Source organism: Vitis vinifera, chromosome 13 (assembly GCF_030704535.1).
Source record: "Vitis vinifera cultivar Pinot Noir 40024 chromosome 13, ASM3070453v1".
Lineage (NCBI taxonomy): Eukaryota > Viridiplantae > Streptophyta > Magnoliopsida > Vitales > Vitaceae > Vitis > Vitis vinifera.
Genome location: NC_081817.1, coordinates 5,763,337 through 5,786,949, shown reverse-complemented (window position 1 = coordinate 5,786,949; position 23,613 = coordinate 5,763,337). Strand labels below are relative to the sequence as shown.

The window sequence follows — 23,613 nt, the reverse complement described above, 5'->3', positions numbered from 1 at the left end:
TGTATCTCTACCTCTTTCAAAACACTTTGGATAACTTCATTTTCAACTTAGTTTCTCAACACAAAAACTTTCTTTTTTTTTTTTCCGATAGTTCTTTCTGTCATAAATCATATTTTCACTTAAGATAGGTGATGTTTATTTTTTTGACTTTTTGCTGAAAGTAATTTGTTTTTAAAATTTAAGTTTTTTTTATTTTATTTTTATTTTTTTATAATTTATTATAAACCTTTTACTAAATAAAAAAAGTCAAAATATGTCATTTTTTCTAAATAGAAAAAATAACTAATGTTTATTTTTTTACTTAATTTTAAATAAAACTTTAATGTTTAATAGTATTAAATATTAAGTTGTTTATTTTTATTATATTTTATTTCTATTAAGTATTAAAAAAAAAAAATCAATATGTTATTTTTTTATTTAGAAAAAACTAAATATTTTAACTTTTTTTATTTAGTAAAAAATTTATAATAAGTCATAAAAAAAAAAAAATAACAAACAACCTAAATTCTAAAAACAAATTGCTTTTAACAAAAAACTAAAAAAATCAAACACCCTCTTAGTTTCTCAACACAAACTTTCTTCTTCTTTTTTCCTATGATTCTTTCTATCATAATCATATTTTCACCTATTAAAAGAAGGTTAAATGGACAATTTTTAAAAAGTTGAAAGAAAAAAAAAATAAACTGTTAAAAATTTTGAGATATCAAAACATATTTTTAAAATGTCTAAAAGTAAGTTTTACAAAAATTATAAAATGTATCCATTGTACGAACATGAGATTTGATTCAAACAAACCCGAGTTACTATCGGTATATTTTCCATCCAAATCTCAGATGGGGTTTATCAAGGGATGTACCAACTACCAACAATCATTTTCAGGGCCAAATCAAATGCTTCTCCTGGCCTCAGAGGTGATCCAAGGAAAGTTCACCATACACCTCAACTCAACCGTTCCTACTGTCACAACCTGAACATGAAAATTTTTAAAAAGAAACAGCTCATCTTGGAATAATCTAAGGATCTGACACACTTATTAATTGTGAATTAAAAATAAAAAATAAAAATTGCCAACTATAGATGTTGCATTTGGGGAATGAAATTGTTGGGTACCTAGAAAAGAACAGGAAGGCTAGTTAAGAAGGCTAGGTTGTAAGGGGATGTAGACTTCCCAAATTGGGAACACCATGAGGGAAGCTTTGTAAGCACTCTTGCAGCTTTTGGTGTCAATCTGTTAACATCCGTCCTTAGTTTTAACAGGGGACGCTGCTCTGCTCGCTGTCCATCCGCATTGTGAGCTGACTTGGTAGAATTTTTTCTCCAGAAAAGAGTCAGATCAAACCTTGTTGGTGAATTCTTCCCACCAGAAAACTGGAAGATGTGCCATCCGTTGTTGCTGCCCTTGCCACCCAGAGGAACTAACTCATCAGAATTTTCTGCATTCAAAGAAAGAATGAACAATCATATCAGATCAATTGGCAAAGCAGGATGCATGCTACTTATCCAAATAGTTAGATGAAATGACCAACAGGAAATAATAACAAAATATGTACAGAACTATTGTAGGAACGACCATGTCAGAAACAGTATAGTCTTGCTCTAACAAACAACTAATTGGAATCCTAATTACAAGGCAGTTTAATACAAGTTGTCAGGTCAAGCCCATGAGAAGAATAGTACAAGAAGTGGGGAGGTCTTCTTCTCATGGGGAAACAGGCATATAAACAAAGCTAGAGACAGAAACTTGTTGAAAATATTCAGGCCGATTGTTCTTCCTAATAGCACTATTTCTGTAAATATGCATGCTGATAGTTCCCCACATGTTGAAAATGTAAGCAGGCTAATATGTAGGCTGTAAATTCTTGAATAGTAGTGGCTAGACTGATTTGATAGTTTCCTAGAATTACTACATACAGCTGTACATATATCCTATAGTAATTTCAATATTTGTATGAATGAAATTCAAATTTCTCCACAAAACTTATTGCCAAAAGTCCAATGGTTAGAACCAATACACAGCCATAAAATCTGTCAGGTAAATCTCAACTCACATGATTTGAATTATTTACGAACACATATATGCAGGTAAAACCTGTCAATTTTGACAGCATTCACTTCCTATATTCAATCAATGGCAAATGACATTAGAGTCATCAAGTATTGCAAATGATATGATTTAGCTAACATAGGATCTACTTTCCCTTTTAGCTAACATATCTTTCGAAGGCCAACTGGAAAACATTAAAAACTAAATGTTCCTGAATCACTCTGTGGCTTAACTCCAACCATCCCTGAGCTAAATTGTCCTCTTAAAGGCCAATACAGCTCAACCACTACGTATTTTAAAAATGAAAAAGCAAATATCAATCTTGGAATTCTATGCAAGAACAACCAACCTTCAAAAGTTCACAATCTGGACATGATTAAAAACCACTCAATTGAGCATACACATTCAATGCACAAAACATGCGACATTAGTGTAAACAGCATCTAAAATAATTCAGTAAAATTTTTACAACACCACTTAGGTATTAGATCCAAGGGGTCTGTCTTGACCTCAGTTCAAGTTATAATATGGAAAGGCAAAATGTAGAACCTATAATATATTAATCCAAGGAGTATGCGTCAAACCTTTTGTAAAGAACAATTTAACAATGAAACAAGACCCTTGTATATTAATCCCACGGGAATATAGATGCACCTAAGGACATTTCAGACAAAACACCAGAGACTAAACCATATGGGGCTAGGTGGTGTTAAGTCAGGAAACTGTATCAGCTGCCACCACTGTAGAAGGAAGTGACAAGTTGGGTCTACATTTGGCCACCCAATTAAAGTTAAATGAGCAGCTAAAATGATCCCATAAGGCACTAAGATGTCCCTTAAAAGCTCAGGTTTTTGACAAGCCCTAGAATTCATTTCCTGACACCTGGAATATATGCATCAGTTTTCCATGTAGCATGCCCTCAGGTTAGTTTTTCTGATGAGAAAAAAAGAAAGATACAAATCCACTAAATCCATAATACCTTTGAACAAGAAGTCTTCTATTTCTTGAGTGTTGATTGCAAGAGACCAGCGTGTGGAAACCTTTGTATCAATAGAAATTTGTGTAGTTCTGCCATCCCCCTCTGTGTCACTATCTACATGCAGCACAGGGATATCTGATTTGCTCCACCCACCTCCAATGTCATCATTTGTCAAGCAACCATATTTGACAGAAAAAGTAACAAAATCAAGAACCTTATCTCTTCCACAAACAAATCCTTCATTTATTTGTTCCACCTCCTTTATCAAATTTCCAGGAGTTGTAGAAAATATGGAAATATATGATCTAGGATCTTGCATTTCACCATACTTTTCTGTTGTGTCCACAACATGCACAACCTGAGAACAATAAAATATTTGAAATACCATCAAGTTATTAAGATAGTTGATTGAATGCTTGCATTTTCTTCAGAAATCTCAAATCACAAAGGAATAGTAAGTAATTAAACTGTTGACGGGACTTTAAATAATTGGAAAACTACAGTAAGATATGCAGTCAGTAGAGCTGTTTGTCCATGAATTGACTTGTAAGTAAACCCTTTGCTAGCCATATTAGAGAACAAGTAATTTAATACATGAATACAATAAAAACTCTTGCCTGAATATTTTGGGAATAGAAAAGCATACTCCTACCCTGAGACCTAAGTTTGAGACTCAACAAGGATGGTTAGAATCAGATGCTCATCTTTGTACAAAATCCTATAATGCAAAGCATTGGAGGGAACCAAAAGGTCCAAAACTAAATATGTATGTAAACATCTAATCAGCCTACAGGCAACTGATAAAACGAATTGAAACAAATGCAATATTTTTTTAAAGGGGTTTTTTACCTCATGAATTATTAGCACAATTATTGGTCACAAAACTATGAGCACATACAATTTAGGAAGATACACTTTGCAATAATAGTAGTGAAAACTGAGCGAGTTGAATTAGGTACTCTCAATCGTAAGGGTTGAAGAAGGAAGAAGGAGCGTAATGCTAGACGCTCTAGCAAGTGAAGGCTCTCAAAGCAGTCCAATCTCTAGCACAAATTCTAGTAGAGGAGAGGTATCCAAGTGGCCAAGTAACAAGGATAGCCTTTGATGTAGTCATTGCAAGAAACTAAGGCATATAGAGGAGATGCGCTAGAAGTTACATGGGAAACCACAGTCCCTCAACAAGAATGATGAAAACCAAAACCAGCAGCAGTCCAAACAACAAGGCGGCATATCACATATGACACTTTTGGAGAAATTCGGCCATGAGAATTTAAATAGCTCGAAGTTTGAGGGACTCGAAAAAGGAAGAAATTGAAAGAATGGAGTTTTTTCACCTCTTGAGATAAGCCCAATGCATCATACTCCTTGGTATGAAAATTAGGTTATACAATCGGGTGCTAGATCAGATGTCCCAGGAATAAAAAAAAACAAGGTAGCTAATGGTAGTTTAGCTACTGCGACTGGACTAAGGAGTTACCAAAGATTTGTACTACATGTTTCTAAACTCTCGATAAATCTCATCAATTCATCAAGTCACCAAAGATCCAAATTACACGGTGACATGTTTCCCACTATGTTTTTCAAAACCTAGATACAAGAAGGACAATACGTCATGCTAGGGAACAAGAGAGGCCTTACCATCATGATGTTGGGAGTAAGAAAGGTAGTGGTCACATACCTTTATCTCATGTTTCAAGTTTTTCATCCAATAAAGTCCAAATGTAGCTACATCATTTACATTTAGCATATATGTCTTCTTCTTTGTTAAATACTATACTTCCTTTGTTTTTTTCGGAATCTGGATGTTAATGACTTTCATTGTGTAGTTTGTCAATTAGCAAACATCATTGAGTTTTTCTTCTTTGAGCAATAATAGATCATTTTATCTTTTTCCATTAATTCATACTACTGTTTAGGAAGCCTCTTGGATTCAAGTGTCACTGGAACTTGTTAGTTTGTTTCCTTTATTGATGATTGTTCTCATGTCACTTGGTTATACTATTTTTTTTTTATAGGAAACCACGCGTGAATATATTGATAGAAAAAGAAGTACAAAAGGAGGATGAGGAATCCTCTCGTCAAAAGTAAAACTAAACAACACAAAAAAATAACAATACGTTAGACCGTCCCATTGGAATTACACACTGGTAGCCAATCAAGTTGTAACATGTTAAGGGGGATGCCCTTAAAACCCGCAGAACAAAAAGCCCAAAAGGAAGCAAGGAAATGAATGGAGTCCCAAAGATTCCTTGAATTCCTAGCTTTGTCCTCAAATATCCTAGCATTTCTTTCCCGCCACACAACCCAAATTAACGCTATGCACGCGTTTTGCCACAAAACTACCCCTCTCTTAGACTTGCCAAAACCTTTATAATTGATGAACATCGTGTCTGAAATGCTTTTCGGAGGAACCCAATCCATCTTGGCTAGCTGAAAAAGTCTGTGCCACAACCCCAACGTCACAGAACAATGAAGGAAAAGTTGATCTGCTGATTCTCCTTGCTTCATACACAACTTACAAATGTCAGGGCTAAGAGCTTTGTGGGGTCTCCTCAATTGTAGCAAGTCATTGGTATTTACCTTCTTATGTGCCACAGGCTAGACAAAGACCTTAACTTTGAAAGGGACTTGAGATTTCCATACAAACTTAGTGGGGAAAAATGGAGATGAATCAAGCATTTGGGACAAGGCTGTAATGAAAGACTTGATTGTACTGAAGACAATAAGGACTAAGATCTTGCGTCTGAAGCGGAAGTGGATAAATTCATACAATCAAGAGAGTGCATGAAGCGTTCTAGATCTTCTATCTCAGAATCGGTTAGATTACGACGAAAATTAAAGTTTCATAAGAAAGGGCGAGCTAAATCGAGAACTGAAGATATAGGAATATTTTTATCCATTACTACTCTAAATAGTCTTGGATATTGGTCTTTAAAGATCTGGTCCCCCCACCACAAATCTTCCCAAAAGCGAATTCTTTCCCCATCTCTTACGACAAACCGAGTATACTTGGAAAAATCCTGAAAGACTTGTGCAATGGCCTTCCAAGGACAGCGGTGTGACCATCTGAGTAGAGTATTGGCATCCCAACCATTTGAGTGTGTCCCGTAGATGCTAAGAATGACCTGATGCCATAGAGTTGTACTCTCCCTAGGAAACCTCCACAACCATTTCCCTAAAAGAGTTGTCACTTGGTTATACTATTAGTAGGGGCAACATAGAATTTGCCCAAATTCCTACAAATTGTTTAGATTCATAGAACCTATCCAGATTCATAGCATCTAGTTTATTTAATGTTTTGTGTATATTTCATGGAGAATAGATCATGGAGTAATTCCATGTTTAGATTTTTTTTTTCCCTTAGTACAGATCATACATTTATACCCTGTGAAACTTTTCTAGTCTAATTAAGTGAAGGGGCATTCATTTGGCATGATATTTCTAGACTGGACAGAGGCTTGTAGAGACAATAGGATTCCGTTTGGGGGTTCAACAGTTTGTGCTCCCTGCAGAAAACTTTAATGTGTGTTTATGGGGACTGGGCTGACAAGAATTGGGTTGAGATCATAAAAGCAATGTGATTATTATTTAGGTTTCTGTGATGGTATGGTGATGGCAGTGAAGCTGTTTGAAGCTGAAAAGAATATCTTTGATGTTAAGTTTGAAGGCTTCCATGGGGTGAAATGGACTTCTGTCACAGAAAGGTTTCGAGGGGCTGTTTTCTTGGTGGCTTTTGAAGGAGATGAGATTGCTTGGCTGAGGAAGCAACTGAAGAGGGCATCAGAGTTGGAGTGTTCTCTGGGTTTCATTCAGAAGTACAGGGGAGAGAAACAAGGACACATCTTTTGGAGATTTGTTTCAACAGTAGAGGAGGGTTCATCAAAATCACCAAGTTTATTACAAATAGAAGAACCACAACATTGGTTATTCCTGAGGGTGATAAAAGCAGAGGATGGGAAACCCCAAGGAAGATGATATCCTCAGTGTTGGAGTCTCTTTTTGGTGTTATTATAGTCGGACAATCAGATCAGGTGAATACAGAGGAACCAATGGGTGATGGTTCTTGCAAAGTGAAATGCTCCTACGTGAGAGTTGTAGAAGAGGAGGGTCCAAGAAGAAGAGCTTTAATTCCAGTTGAGAAGTGGGCTAGCACCATGATTTGTGAAAGTCGAATAGGGTCACTGTCAGAAAGGCTATTGCCCGAAAGTTGATTTTGAGGGGAATGGTGTCTATAACTCCATTCTTGGCATCTAAAGGGTTGTTCTTTGTGGACTCCGCTAAAAGAGCCTTGTGGCTTTAAGAGCAAGGAAGGTTGTCAGTGAAGGAGGGGACATGATATTTTCCTGAGGAGATGGTCGCAAAGAGAAAACACAGTGGTGCTTGGAAAATTCAGGCGGGGATGGTGAAATTTATATAATTTCATTACTTTTTGTTGAATACTTCTTTTAAATGTATAAAATCTTAATTTTTTTATTAATTGTATTAGATTTTATATCATATTTTATAAAATTGTATGCATCTTAGGTCAAGTTTCACTTAGCTCGGGCACATGCCTTGTGTTGCGCCTTGCACCAAAGCTGTGGGAAACTTTTGCACCTTAGGTGCCCCTTGCACTTTTTAAAACTATGGTTCAAGTGATCCTTTAGAAGATGAAAATTTGTCTTCTTCAAATTTCCTAGATAGCTTGGGTAGAAGTTGAGAATTACATTTTTCTGTCATTATCCCGTTTGTGTGTGTGTAGTTTGGTGTTACTCATATACTTTCTGTGCACTTGGGTTGCAACCTCTGTTTATTGGCATTTCGATTTATAGCATACTATTTGTATTTGGCTATCCAACACAAAAAAAATAAAAAAAAATAAATTAAAAAAAAAAACAAACAAACATAGAGACTCATAAAATAGCTAACACAACAGACGTTAAGTTCTAAAGGAAACTTACATTTACAGCTCTAGCAGTGTCTTCAGTAAATGATGGAACAGTACCAGATAATACAACAGCTAGGGAGAGACCAAACAGCATGCAAGTTGAAAGGACAATTGATTTTTTTGCACCTAAACCCCAATTATACAAATAAAATGAGTTGCAGTTATAACCACTGAGTAATGTATAATATCAAGAAAGCCTTGGTATTTATGACAATGCACCTAAGAAAGTCAAGGGGAAAAGTGCACAGTTATTAGCAGTAGCAAGGAGGAAACAACACAGTTATTCTTGTAATAAAATTGTGGACACAATTGAGGGATCGGTAGTGTATTTTTCAGACCAAGGTAAGACCTAACGCCTATCACCTGTCTGCCACTTTTTTTTTCTTTTTTTTTTTGATAAGTAAACGATTATATTAACGAAGGCAAAAAGCCAAAGAGCATACAGGGAGTATACAAGGCTACAAACCCTTAACCAAAAAACAAAATAACCCAACCCCTTCTTGGAAGCTATCCACTCCAAGAAACCTATAAGGGAATTCGACTCCATATCAATGTACACTTTAGCCCAACCCCAAAAATTATACACAAACGAAGTCTTTAATTTCTGAAAGGCTAACACACCCCCTTTAAAGGCGAGCCTATTCCTCTCCTTCCAAATTGTCCAAAAAATGAAAAGCGGGATGGACTTCCACACTTTCTTTCTTTTTCTCCCCACAAAAGAGCCTTTCCAACTACTAAGAACCTCCTTTACAGAATTAGGAAAGACCCACTGTACACCACACAATGCAAGAATAATATCCCATAAACCTTTTGCCACCGTACAATGAATTAGTATATGATTGATAGTTTCCTCTTCACATCCACACAAGAAGCACCGATTAGGAAGGTGTCATCCTCTTCTCTGCAACCTATCCAGTGTAAGAGCCTTCCCCCAAGTAGCTTCCCAAGCAAAGAAAATAATTTTTGTTGGAACTTTGGCCACCCAAACATTGCTATGGGGGAAGTCCGCTTCATCAGCATTAATCAACACCCTATATGCTTCCTTAACTTTAAACAGCCCTTCCGCTCCTCCCCTCCAAAAAACCGAATCTTCCTCCATAGATACTCTATAGTTCCTCAACTCAACTAACATATTGTCCACCAACCCCAATTCCCAATCATTGAAGTCTCTCAACAGTCTTAAGCTCCACCCTCCTTGACTCAGATTCTGATCCCAATAATCCTCCACAGTGGCATTTCTTTGGGCAGCCATGGAGAAGAGGTCCGGGAAAGCTTCGGACAGCACGTTGTTTCCACACCAAGGATCAATCCAAAACCTTACTTTATTGCCTTTTCCCACCTTGAATACCATGTTATCCTAACACCAAGTGGACTCCTTCAGAATTTCCTTCCACACACCAACCCCAAACACCCCATTTGCCTTCCTTGTTCTCCACCCAAACTCCTCTTTCCCATACTTAGCCTCAAGCACTTTTTTCCACAGCTCCTCCTTAGCCCGCGCAAACCTCCAAATCCATTTTCCAAGGAGAGCTTTGTTTAACCAAATTAGCTTTCTTAACCCCAACCCTCCCTTCTTTTTATCCGTACACACAACCTCCCACTTGATTAGATGAGCCTTATTCCCTCCATTGGCTCCTCCCCACAAAAAATTCCTTTGAAGCTTTTCTAATCTTCTTGCCACTGATTTAGGCATGCGGAAAAGTGACATTTGATACAAAGGAATGCTGGCCATCGTGCTCTTAATGAGAGTAATTCTCCCTCCTTTGGACAGAAATTGACGCTTCCAAAGAGCAAGCTTCCTCCTCATTTTCTCCTCCACCCCATCCCAAACGGAGGAGGCCCTATTAGGCGCCCCAAGGGGCAGCCCCAAATAAACAGTGGGCAGCTGTCCCACCTTACACCCAATTTTCGCAGCCATATCAAGCGCCCCTTCCACCTCCCCTACCGGAATGACCATGCTTTTCTCCAAGTTAATTTTTAAACCTGAGGCGGCCTCGAACCATAATAGGATCCAGCTCAAGTACAACAGGGACTCTTTCTTTGCCTCACAAAAGACAATTGTATCATCCGCAAACAGGAGATGAGTTATGTTTACGGGCTGCCCTCTTCCTTTCCAAATCCTACAGCCATAAATGAACCCCCCTTCAACGGCCCTTGATATTAACGCACTAAGGACTTCCATTCCCATGATAAATAGGTAGGGGGATAGGGGATCCCCTTGCCTAAGCCCTTTAGAACTTGAAAAGAAACCAGCTGGAACCCCATTCACCAGCATTGAATATTTGATGGTAGAAATACAGCTCCACATCCATCCTATCCATTTTGATCCGAAGCCCATCTTATGCATAACCTTTAATAAAAACTGCCAATTGATATTATCAAACGCCTTCTCAATGTCCAACTTATAGATTAGGCCTTTCTCTCCCCTTTTTTGCCAAGAGTCTATTACCTCATTTGCGATTAGGGAACCGTCAAGAATCTGTCTCCCTTTGATGAAGGCGTTCTGATCAGGAGAAATCACCTTATCTATGATTTTTTTTAGCCTATTGGCCAGCACCTTAGCCAATAATTTATAAAGACCCCCAAGCAAACTGATTGGCCTGTAGTCCCCTAAGTCCTCTGCCCCCCCTTTCTTCGGAATCAAGACCAGAAATGTATGATTTAGGCTCTTGATGAAAGAATTCTGATCATAGAATTCTTTGAACATATCCAAGACATCCTCCTTGACAATCTCCCAACAATTTTGCCAAAATGCTACAGTGAAACCATCCGGACCCGGGGCCTTGTCCCCATTCATCCCCATTAATGCAGCATAGATCTCAGCCTCAGAGAAAGGGAGCTCAAGAGCATCCGCTTCTGATAGGCTGATCTGCTTCAGCACAAGACCCCCTATATCCGCCTTCCAATCCGAGTTTTCCGAAAGAAGATGCTGATAAGCATTTACTATTCCATCCCTCACTTCTTGATCTTCTGTAAGCCTCACCCCATTAATCTTAACTTTGATCAGATTATTGACTCTCCTGTGGGCATTAGCCATACGGTGAAAGAATCTCGTGTTCCTATCCCCTTCCCTAAGCCATATTTCCCTTGATAACTGTCTCCAATGCACTTCTTCCATCGACACCCATTTTGAATAATTCTCCTTAGCTGTTTTTTTGTGACCTAACTCTTCCTCTGATAGAGCCCTCTCTTCTTCCACTACATCCCATCGCTCCACTTGCTGAAGGGCTTCAGCTTTGTTTTTCTCCAACCTTCCAAAAACCTCCTTATTCCAGATCTTTAAATTGTGTTTCAGACCCCTCATCTTAGCTGCTAACCTGTAGCTCGGCCTTCCTCTAACCACGATCCCTTGCCACCACCCCTCTATCAGCTCTTTGAACCCCTCAGCTTTGAGCCACATGTTTTCAAATTTGAAGGGGTAAGGACCTCTCCTTAGGCCACCTCCCTCAAGCAAAATCGGAAAATGATCCGAGATTGGGCGAGGCAATCTTCTTTGAATAGCCCTACTGTATTGATCTATCCAATTGGGGGACACCAGGAATCTATCCAACCTGGCCCACAATTGGTTATTGAGCCCCCCACTCCAAGTGAAGGATCCTCCTTGCAAGGGAATATCAATTAGCCCTAACTCATCTATGACCTGGGCAAATCTCCTCATAGCTGAAGTGATCCTCCCATTTCTACTCCTTTCAGCTTGGTATAGAGTTGAATTAAAGTCACCTCCTAGACACCATGGGTCCTCCCACAGTCCTCTAATTGCCCCGAACTCCTCCCATAAACACTCCCTATCCTTTCTGGAACAAGGACCATAAACCCCTGTGAACACCCAGATTACTCCATCTCCCACATTCCTGAATCTACAGGAAATGGAGAATTGGCCCTCTTCCACCCCGAGCAAATCCAGAGATCTTTTGTCCCAGCAAATCAAGACACCCCCTGCTGTCCCCATAGCATTTAAAGCCTTCCAATCAAGATATCTCCCCGGCCCTAGACTCCTCACCACCTCTTCAGACATAACTTGCATCTTTGTTTCTTGAATACAGAACAGGTCCACCTTTTGGCTTCTGATAACTGACTTGATTACTTTCCTCTTGGACCTATCATTCACGCCCCTCACATTCCAACTCAGAAGTCTTACATTCATTGGACAACTGAACTTTGGATCCCTCTGCCCTGTTGAGGGCCTTTCTTCCTAGTGTCCCTTTCATAATTAACAGAACACTCCAATCTCTTAAGCTCCCTTTCAAATCTTGTAGTCTCCAGTAGCCCTTTGTCTATTATTTTCTCCCTTCTTTTCCTGATTTTTCCTAAAAAGTTCAGAATTTCCTTCTCTAGACCTTCCGTTGAGAAACCCAAAAAGTGGCTGAATTTAATCAGGCTACTTTCCTCCCAATTGAGCTGGTCTTCCTTTCTGCCCTCTTGACTAGCCCACTGGTCTGTAGTCCACCCCAAATTCCTACCCGTAGGGACATCGCTGCTGATTTCAACCAGGTCCCAACAGCCATCCCTTCTTCCTGAATGATCTTCTGTATTTGGTCTTCGCGACCCACTTCCAACCAGAATTCCCTCTCTTCTCCCCCCAGAATGGTCGCAATACTCCCTCTCCGGAGTTCGACCGAAACAAAGAAGATTAGAAGAGGAAGACCCTTGTGCCCTGGTACCCCCCATATTTATCTCTGAGACATACCTCGCAGCTTCTTCTTCTAGCATTCTTTCAGCGCTCGGGTTGTGTGGGTCCAGCTGTTGTCTTCTCCCCATTTCTTCCTCTTTGCATCTGGTGAACTCTTTCTCTAAGTCATCAGCTTTAAAATGACCGTTGGAGCAAGAAGAAGGGGTTTTTAAAAGAAGCCCATTATCTGAAAGGTGGGTCTGGCCTAAATTGGATTTCCCCTTATGAGCCTGGCCCATACCATAGCCTGCACCCCGCCCCAACCTATTAGAATGCCTCGGCCCAGACTGATCCCCCTTTGGGGCTTCAGAAGCTGGAGGTAACTTGGGCCCATAGGCCCAAAGCAGCCCAGAAGCTGTAGGCCCAGATTTCAAGCCAGGCCCCTGCGGCGAGCCCACTCGCGTCTGGGCTCTCTTTACAGAGGGGCCCATGTCCTGCGACAGACAGTCAGTCCCATCATCTGACTGACTCTGCGCCTCGGTTCCCGCGCCCACCAACTGCTCCACTCGCGTAGCAGCGCGTGAAGCTTCGTCACCTTCAACCTCCCTCGTTGTTGGATTCCACAGGCTTTGCTTTCTCCCCTCTTCCGTCCTTATCGACGGCATCCTCTCCCACCATAGGGTTACAGAGTATGTCGTCTCTTCAATCCCTAACTCTAGAGTGTCAGGGAAAGTCTCGCCGTCCGATCTGACCAAGACCCTGGCCCACTGCAACTCCTCCAAGCTCTCCGTCTGAGGATCGACGTCGAGAAACCCTCCACACGCATCTCCCACCCTTCTTAGCACCGACGGAACCCATAACGACATTGGTAACCCTAATATTCTCACCCACACTTCCTTTCTTGTCTCCCCTTCCTCCAAACAGCCTGAGTTTGGGTCCCAGCACTCCAAGCCCATTTGAACACCTCTCACAGCCCTAGTGCCTGATAGATTAACCCGTCTCGCTTCTTCCACAAATTCAAATTCCAGCAACACACGTCCTTTTCCCATACTCGCCATCCCCATCTTGCCTTTCAAACCCCAAGCTTTGGCCATTTCCCCACCCAAGGTTTCCAAGGTTTCCCCTGTTGTATTGTTGGGGCTCCAGCTTCCGATCAAGCAATGTTCTAGCCTACTGAGATTTCTATTTAGTTCCTCCCGAGCCACCTCCACTCGTATGATCTTGGACTCCTTGTTCCACCCACCCTTCACCGCATCTGCAAACGACCTCCCTTTCGTCATCTCCGTGCACTGCCTTCTCCTTACCCTCATTTCTTCTTGTTTTTCCTTATTAATAATGTTGTTATCCAACTGATAGAGAGCCTCCACCATCGCCGACCATCCCCCCTTGCCTCCTTTGCCCTTTGGAATACAAATACTATAGCTTTTCAACTCCAAATCAATAACCCCCAACCGCAAAAAACAACCCCCCCTGTTCGTAATGCGCACCAGAGAAATGTTCCTCCCCTTCTCCTTCCAACCCTTTTCCCATCTGCCTTCATTCACATCTTCAATGCACTGATGAAGGCCTTCCATGAACAGTCCGACGCTGAACATCCCCATGCGCACCCAAGACGATACCCCTTTCTTGCTTTCCGTGATGGTTATTAGGGTTTTTCCTCTCCTCTCCTCCATTTCCAGCTCGAAGGACTTGGACTCCACCCCGAAACTCCTCGACTTCCTTTTCCTCCTATTCTCCGCGCGAGAAACATTCTCGCCGCCGGCGGGTTCGCTCACTTCCTCGCTCTCGGCCGCCCTCGTTCTCTCACTCGCTCTTTCACTCATGTTCGAGTTTCATCACCTGTCTGCCACTTTATCTATCTAGGCAGCTTAAATAAGGCACCAGGTGCCACTTAATGGACCGCTGGCCAAAAAGGCATATACCAAATGATTCTATAGAATTTGTTAGTTGCTAGATCTTGATGACTTTAACAACCTTGGAAAATTATTGAAGAAGCTAATTACACATATGTTCATAATTGTTCCTTGGGCTGATAGGATAAGAACCAAACAACAACCCATCAACTAGACACTGTGGATGGATACGTGTATACCAATTACCCAACCCATCCACCCCCTAGCTGGAGGATTTTTTTAGTTTATCATTTTTAAGTAATTAAATGGTTTGGCTAGTATTATAAGATACTGCTATTTTCTTATATGATTTTCTTTTCCTTGTCATACATTTAACAAAATCAATGAGACATCAGCCACCTCGAACCTGATATCTAGTGGGACAAGTGACTACAAAGCCATGAAGTAGAGTAGGGTTAGGTAACTAGCTATTTGAGCATAAAATGAAGTGGATTTAATCAAAATTCTTACTTAACTGTGTCAATTCATATGTCTAAAATTTGAAGTCTAGTAAAAGAATTAGATAAATTGTGCCTTCTCAATTGAAATCGTAAAAGCCAGTGCATATACAAAACCATACTAGAAGATCCAAATAGATCCTTCCTGTTAGAGAACTGGTGCAATAATTGTCAGAATATACAACCTATATAGGCTGGGATTTAATTTTGAATTGTTTCTTTCTCTACACAGTTGATTGGATGTTTATTCCATGTGATCAGTGGTTGATTTATTGGAGTAATTATAAGCCTAGAATAGAATAATTTCCATTTCTTTTTCCCATTGCAAACATTATAAATAGGCTACAAAAATATCTAATGAATGCAGAAGAATTATTCAGAAATCACTCTCTATTTTCATGGTATTAGTGTTGGGCTCAATAGCCTTTTTTTCTTTCTTTGATCGGCCCCAATTTGCAAAGTCAGTCCCAATTTTTTCTAGCCTAAGTTGTTGGATTGTTCATGTATTCTTTCGGGCTTCATTGTCAGTGTTGGTTAAAAGGTTTGGTTGGAAACCCATTTTTTGTTGCCTATTTTCTTCTGGTATGTGTTTCCTTCCCTGGTACGTATTTGGTTGTAGAACCTAGTATTGGAAAAAAAAAACCCTAATTTTATCCTCCTCATCACAATAATCCCATTCAATCTCCAATCAGTCCAAGATGATTAAAAAATCTAATGTCTCTTCCACTGCTACCCAAACAAACATAAACACCCAAAGCTCAATCCCAATTTCAGAGGAATTTCAAAGTGTATGAGCCACATTTCACATTTCACATTCTTTTACATTGTATAGTGGTTAAGACTCTTTGGGAGATTGTCCTCGCCATTTTTGGAGTTCAGTGGGTGTTCCCAGAGTCTATTAAAGAGGTGATACTTAGTTGGAGGGGCTCTTTTGTGGGGAGAAAAAGGAAAAAGATCTGGAATTTCATCCCGTTGTGCATATTTTGGACGGTTTGGAAGGAAATGAATAGGTTAACTTTCAGGGGGGGGTCATTAGCTATTCAGAAAATCAAAAATTCTTTTGTATGTAACTTGTGGAGTTGGGCTAGGGTGTACATTGGAGAGGAAACCTATTCTCTCTTAGGCTTTTTGGAGTGGCTCGCGACCACTTGAGGGTTGGCGAGGTTACTCCCCTTTCTTCTTTCAGTTTCTTGTTTTGGGCTTCTGTGTATACCCCCCTGTATACTTGTGGCTTTTTGGCCCTTTCTTATATATATTGTTGTTTATCTATCAAAAAAAATTAATTAGAGTAGTCGTAGTCTATAAAAATGTGCCTAAAAGGGAAGGGAAATTTATTCATTTACCCAATGCAGCTGGAGATCAGCAGAACTTATATGTACCTCTCTACAAAAAAGCGATTTAGGCTGTTGTCTATCATACTTATTCAAAATTTAAGGATGCTGCTCAGATTTATTAACTAAAGACTAAATTCATAATATCAAAATATGTAATTTTTCAGTGCTTGAAATTCAAGGGTGTAGCTCAAATTAAATTAGTAACGGATTTAAAAATGGAATGTGGCAAAGATACAACAATGAATCAAGAGTTTTTTTAAAAGGGAGAGTTTTTTATTTCTTGACTGGTTTACATAATGATTGGATCATAATAGAGTTCAACTTCTTGGTAAAGAAACTCTTTCTTCCTTAAGGGAAGCTTTTGCAATTGTTAGAGAGGAAGAAGGTCTAAGACAAGTTATATTATATCAGAACCCTACAAATGGCTTGGCATGAGTCACTACCTAGCCGAAAAACACTATTGTTGTTATTGCTGGTTGGACCACTGATACTGCTCCTGCTACTTCAGCCATAAACCCAGGAAGGAATGAAGGCAGAAGGTCGAGTGACAAGGACTCATGGTGATACACTTACTGCTGGAGACCTAGACATACCAAAGAGTCATATTGGCAACTCCTTGGAAAGCCTCCAAATGTTTTTGGAACAGGAAATGATGGCCAAGGAGGAAACCAAGAGTACAAACTTCAAGTTAATCTCACCAACCTTGATGAAAAACCCTCCAGACAATAATGTCTGTTGAGAGGGAGAATTGAAGACAGAAGACATGGAAAATTGAAGTAATTCTTGTCACAACTTGAAAAGCCAGGGGAGACACAATGTTTTGCTCAGATAGTTAATCTCTTGGCCTAAATGTCTTAAAAGAACATTTTTTAAGCCTTTAGGTCATCAATTTAGGAGTTTGGTACCATATGACCAATTCTTCAAGGTGTTTCCTAACCTACAACTCATGCCATGGAAATTGGAAAATTTAAATAGTAGATGAACCTTTTCTCACCATAACTAGTCAAGGATATATTTCTTTGGCTAAAAATATCATCCTTGAAAATATTTTTCATGTTCCAAAGCTTTCAAGTAACCTATTTTCCATTTCTAAAATCACTAAAATTCTAAACTGATCTGTAAATTTATCACCTTTGGAGTGTACTTTTCAAGAACTTAGTACAAGAAAGATAATTGGACATGTTCAAAGAAAAAGGTGGATTACACTTCCTTAAAGTTGAAAGTGGTACAATAGGCTCAAGTCCTCTCTCCTACTCATTTGAAAGTTCAGGGTTCAACAAAACCGAAGTTTAGTGACTCAATCTTCGTCTTGGTAGTCTATGATTAACATTATTAAAGAAACGTTCCCTTTGGAAAAATTAGATATTCAGACTTTGCATTGTGATGTCGATGAACTTGCCAAGCACCATCGAATGTCTTTTTCTTTGAGCAATAAAATTAATTCACACAAAAACTTGGAGACCCATAAAGGTTCAAAGTATTTCTAAGGCAAAATGATTTGCATCTTTTATTGATAATTGTACAAAAGTTACTTGGGTCTACCTTATGAAACAAAAGTCAGATTTTGGTACTATATTTCTTGTTTTCCATAAAATGTGAGCACCCAATTTAACTCAAAAATACAAACCTTCGGATTTGATAATGGGAGGGAATATTTTAACCATTGTCTTTCATCATACCTAACAAAAAAGGGCATTTTTCACCAATCTTCTTGCATTGATACCCCACAATAGAATGGATGGCTAGGGAAAAAACAAACGTTTGCTTGAAATTACTAGAATCTCCCCAAAACCTATTAGAAGGAAGTTGTCTTTGCTATTGCTCATCTTATTAATAGATTAACCTCTCAAGTTATTGACTTTCAATCACCTATGAGTTAACTTTGTAAATCATATCCCAAATTTGATAGCTATAGTCATATATCTATTAAAAATTTTAGTTATGTAACCTTTGTGCACATTCATGCTAACTAAAGAACAAAAATTGATCATAGAGCCCTTAGGTGTGTATTTGTTTGTTGGCTATTATCTATCAAAAAAGAGATATAAATGCTATCATCCAACTTTCAAGAAATTTTTCATGCATATGAATGTTACCTTTCATGAAAATCCTCTATTTTCTCAAGATCTTCAAGGGGAGCCATTTGTAGAATATTAGGAGTTTGTTGGAATTTTTCTGTCCTCATACACTAAAATTGCTCCTAAGTCATAACTCTAAACCAGTGATTGCTCTTGTCCCAAGCTCTCCAAGTCTTTCCCCAAGTCACCCTCCAAGCTCACCCCAAGCTAACCGACTTTGAACCTGTGGTTCCTCAATCCATTATTCCTAATTCTGTTGTCCAAGAAGACAAGGAGAAAGATATACTACCGCATAAGTTTTACCTAGGATAATATAATCTATTACTAGACCTTTGAGCATGGCTCTAATTATCAACTCAGAAGGGCATTGAAACTCAATTTGAGTCTAGTTCTAATGTGTTTAACGATCTTCATTTACCTATTGTTGTTTGATAAAGGTAAGAGACATTATACTCAACACCCTTTTACCAACTTTGTTTTATTTAATAACCTTTCTACATCTCATAAAGCATTTGCTATCAAATTTAACTCCATTGGATATCCAAAAGTGTTCAAAAGGCATTAGGTGATGAGCATTGGAGGAAAGCAATGCAAGAGGAGTGAGTGTCTTCAAAAAAATTGACACTTTGGAGGTTGCGAATCTTCTTGTTGGAAAGAAATAAATTGGGTGTAAGTGGTGTTTACAATAAAATGTCAAACAAATAGAACACTAGAGGCGTATAAGGTTGAATTGGTAGCTAAGAGATATACTCCAACTTATGAAATGGATTACTAAGAAACCTTTGCTTTGATGGCAAAGAAAATACTATTCATATATTGTTATCCCTTGCTACTAACATTGATTGATCTTTATACAGACTAATGTAAAGAATACATTCCTCCATGAGAATTTAAAGGAGTGATGTAGGACAACCCTAGGATGGTTGCCTACAATCAAACAAGTGGGCTAGCGTTTTTATTTTTTTAGGGTTTAAAGAGAGGAACAAAGAATAAAGTTTATGGTAGAAAATAAAATAAAATGTATAGAAAGAAGATACAAAGAAGAAGAGATAGAAACCTTAGAGTCTCACTAAGGCTTTCTAGGAGTCTCACCATTGAGAATTGTAACACTTACAAAAGAACTAATATTATTTAATTGTCAATCAATTACTTTGGTTTACATCAATTAGCCTTATTTATAAGTTTCTTTAAGAAATCCAAAATTTATTAGGATTTTAATAATCTATTATGAATTATAATTCTCCTATAATTTAATTAGTTATTCCTAATCTAACTCCAATAAATACTAATTATAATTTAATTCCAACTAATACTAATCTCAATTAAAGTTTATTTATGTCTTTCCTTTCCTTTCTTGAATATACTTTAAAAGATTTTCCCCCCCTAACTTGAAAGAACTCAACTCCAACGAGTTAGATGCTTGATCCAATTCATAGAAATCAGGGTTAAGTTTCTGAAAATCTATTGTTGTAATCCATGTATTTTCAGAGTCTACTTTGCCTCGCCATTTCACAAAAAGCTTTTGGTATCCACTTTGTCAAATAAACACAAGTTGATCTTCAAGAACATACTTAATTTCAGGACATGGGCTAGGATTAGGTGGGCAATTGAAGATACAATTCTTCACCTACCTCACTTTGATGACCATGGTAGACAAATAGATCTTCCACATTAAATATTATACTAAAATGTCATTCTAAAGAAAGCTCTAGCAAATAAGCATTCTTGCCCAATCTTTTTAGCACCCGAAATAGACATGTTTTCTTAGCTTGAAGCTTTTGATATGTGCCCCGATGAAATCTTTTTAGATGTAGACAAGCCATTACTAGATCACCTTCTTGAAATTGAATATATCTTCAATGTGCATTTGCTGCCTCCTCATAGTTCTCATTGCTGATTTTGATTTTTTCTCATACCCTTTCATGTATATTACATGCAAGTGCCTCACCATCTTGATTGGTGCATACAGAAGTAGGTAATGGTATAAGATCAACAGGTTGCTAAAGTTTCAGCCCATGTGCCACTTCAAAAGGTTAGCACCGAGTAGTGTGATTAATGGAGCTATTGAAATCAAATTTAGCTTGTTGCAAGACATTGTCCCAATTTCTCAACAAATATCTCACAATGCATTTCAAAAGATTACCAAGGTTTCGATTGATAACTTCCGTTTGCCCATCAGTTTAAGGAGGAAAAGAACTTGAAAATTTCAATTAGGTACCTAGCTTGGCTCACAAGGTTTTGCAAAAATAACTCATAAACTTGACATCATGATCAGAAACAATGGACTCTGGTAATCCATGCAAGCAAACTACTTCTTTAAAGAACAAGGCATCAACATAAAAAGCATCTAAAGCCTTCTCACTTGATAAAAAAGGTGCCCTTTTGGAAAATATGTCAACCACAACAAATATAGAATCAAAGCCCCGTCGTGTCCTTGGCAATTCAAATACAAGATCCATGCTCAAGTCTTCCCAAGGTTTGGTTGGAATTGGTAATGGCATGTATAACCCTACATTTTGCTTTGAACCTTTTCCTAATTAACATGCTCAACATTACTTGATAACCTTCCAAACATCCTTCTTCAAACTAGGCCAAAAGAAGCAATCTTCCACCAAAGCAATGGTCTTATCTCATCTAAAATATCCACCCATTCCGCCTCCATGAATTTCCCATATGACATGATCATGTAGCAAAGCCGTTAGTAAGCATAAACGATTTTTATAGAACAAGTACCCTTCTAAAATTTGGAAATCAACTTGTGTTACTTTTGAACCACTCAAAAGAGAGGAATAAAAATCTCCAAAATCAGCATCACTACCATAGCAATGCTTTAATTCCCCAAATCCAATGGTAGTGGCTGACATGTTTACTAAGAGGAGGGTCTTCCTACTAAGGGCATTAGGTTCTTTATTTTCAACTCCTACATAATGCTTTGAATTGAAGGTGAATAACGGAAGAAAATTGCTCCATTTTGCATGTCGAGAGTTAAGCTTCTTTTGAGAATTAAGATATCGCAAGGCTTTACAATCTAAATACAAAACAAATTCCCTGTAACCAAGATAATGCTGTCAATGCCTAATTACTTGCACTACTACATAGAATTTAAGATCATATGTGAAGTAGTTTTTCATTGCCCCATTGAGCTTCTCACTAAAGGAAGTCATAGGATGTTCTTCCTAGCAAAGAACAATTCCAATTCCCACATGGGAAGCATCACAAGCCACCTCAAATACTTTCTCAAAGTCTAGTAGATGTAGGATAGGAGGTTTCATTATTTTAGACTTGATTTCTTCAAATGCCTTGTTCACTGCGTTGTTCGTTGCCTTGGTCCAAATAAATGGACCATATTTCATGCATTCAATAATTGAGGCCATAACAGAGCTGAAATTTCAAACAAATCGTAGATAGAATGTATCCATTCCATGGAAGCTTCACACCTCATGGATTTTTGTTGGTACTAGCCCATCAACTATAGCTTTGATCTTCTCCAGATTTGTTTCAATACCCTTAGAAGATATGACAAAGCCCAAGAATATAACACTAGAACTCATGAAAGTAGATTTTTTTCAAATTAATGTAAACCTTTTCAGCCCTAAGAGTGTCCATTACTTGTCTTAACATCATCTTCACAATATCAGTTATAGATAAGAACATCATCAAAATAAACAACAACAAACTGTCCTATGAAAGGCTTCAATACCTATGTCATGACCTACATGAATGTCTTGGGGCATTGGTTAATCCAAACAACATGACTAACCACTCATACAATCAATCCTTAGTCTTGAAGGATGTCTTCCATTCATCCCTCAATCTAATACGTATTTGATGAAATCCACTTCTTAGATCAATCTTTGAGAAGATTACTAATCCAACCATCATATCTAGAATGTCATCAAATCTTATTGATTGCACAACTATCCACACACATCCGCCATGATCCATCCTTCTTTAGTGTTAGTAGAGCAAGAATTCCACAAGGACTAGAGCTTTCTCAAATAAAGCCTTTAGTAAGTAATTCATCAACTTGCCTCTTCAATTCAGCATGTTCTGTTTAGTCCATTTTGTAGGCTGGTAAATTTAGTAATGATGCAGCAGGAATCAAATCAATGGCATGTTGTTAGTCACACGTAAGAGGAAGTTGATTAGATAATTCTACAGGCAACAAGTTGGAAAAGTCATCAAGGATATTACGCACTTTTTCTAGATATTCCTTATCTTACTCTTTAAATTCATCCACTTCCCAGACCACTAGAGCAAAAAAAAAACCTTTATTTTTCATGCTCTCCTTTTCAAATTGACGCATAGTAAACACCTTTTTTTGGTTGTGCCTCATCTGACTTCTTAATTGGCGAGACTTCTTTCATTGGACTAAGGATCTTCTTACGCCCATTATGCACGAGGGTATATGTATTTGCATAGTTGTCATATTGAACCCTTCTATCAAAAGTCAAGGTCTTCCAAGCAAAATATGACTTACTTTTAATGGTAAGACCTCACATCACACAGACTCTTCAAAGTTCCTACCAAAAAAGAATGTGACCAAGCAACGAAAACTTACCAAAATGAAGGTGTCATTAACCCATGCTACTTAAAATGGATTTAGATGTTTCTCTCTTTTAAGGTTTAGCTTATCGACAAGCCCTTGTAAAGCTATGTTCAAACTGCTACCTCTATCAATAATTATGATACATAACCTCCCTTGACAAGAGATATGTGTATGGAAAATGCTAGTACGTCACCAATCTTCTTCCCTTCACCTTTGATATAGTTACCAAAGGTCGCACTGCAAGACTATGGCCTTTCATCATACCATTATAATAATATTCCATTGGCATAATTCAATCAAGAAAAGTTGTTGGATTTATTTTCCATACAATTCAACAACTTCAAGGCAAACCCTTTTTGTTGCATCATCATCTTGCTCAAAGATTTTGTCCCATCTTTGATTTCCTCTCAAAAAATTGCCTTGTTCATCACGTGGTTTATGAGATGATTGTTCGAATTGATGGCTTGTAATATCATCTTCAATCAGGCCTTTTTTTTTTACTCTTTTCTAATAACTTCATAATCTCATCAAATTTGCTATTTAGTTGTATTATAGCATCATGATGAGATTGTTGTATGGCAAAAATTTCCTTTGAGTGTGTTGTAATGACATCTTGATTATTAGAAGTATTTTTTGAACTCATGCTTGCATAAGTTGTTTCACTCCTCGATTGCATACACCTTCAAGCCAAGAACGTTTGCTCTAATACTAAAACTGATGTAGAACAGGATGGTTGCCTACAA

General features: G+C 38.2%; 1 protein-coding gene across 1 annotated transcript in view; it reads right to left on the bottom strand.

Moving 5' to 3' along the window:
• Nucleotides 1-763: 763 nt before the first annotated feature.
• Nucleotides 764-23,613, bottom strand: part of LOC100266752 (uncharacterized) — a 40,786-nt gene continuing 17,936 nt past the window's right edge. Inside the window, exons 11-13 of the mRNA XM_002274123.4 lie at nucleotides 7,964-8,076; nucleotides 3,024-3,381; nucleotides 764-1,433 (exon numbers count right to left, since the gene is read on the bottom strand). Of these exons, the coding sequence (XP_002274159.1) occupies nucleotides 1,111-1,433; nucleotides 3,024-3,381; nucleotides 7,964-8,076 (794 nt within the window). The 3' untranslated portion in view covers nucleotides 764-1,110. The remainder of the gene's footprint in view (nucleotides 1,434-3,023; nucleotides 3,382-7,963; nucleotides 8,077-23,613) is intronic.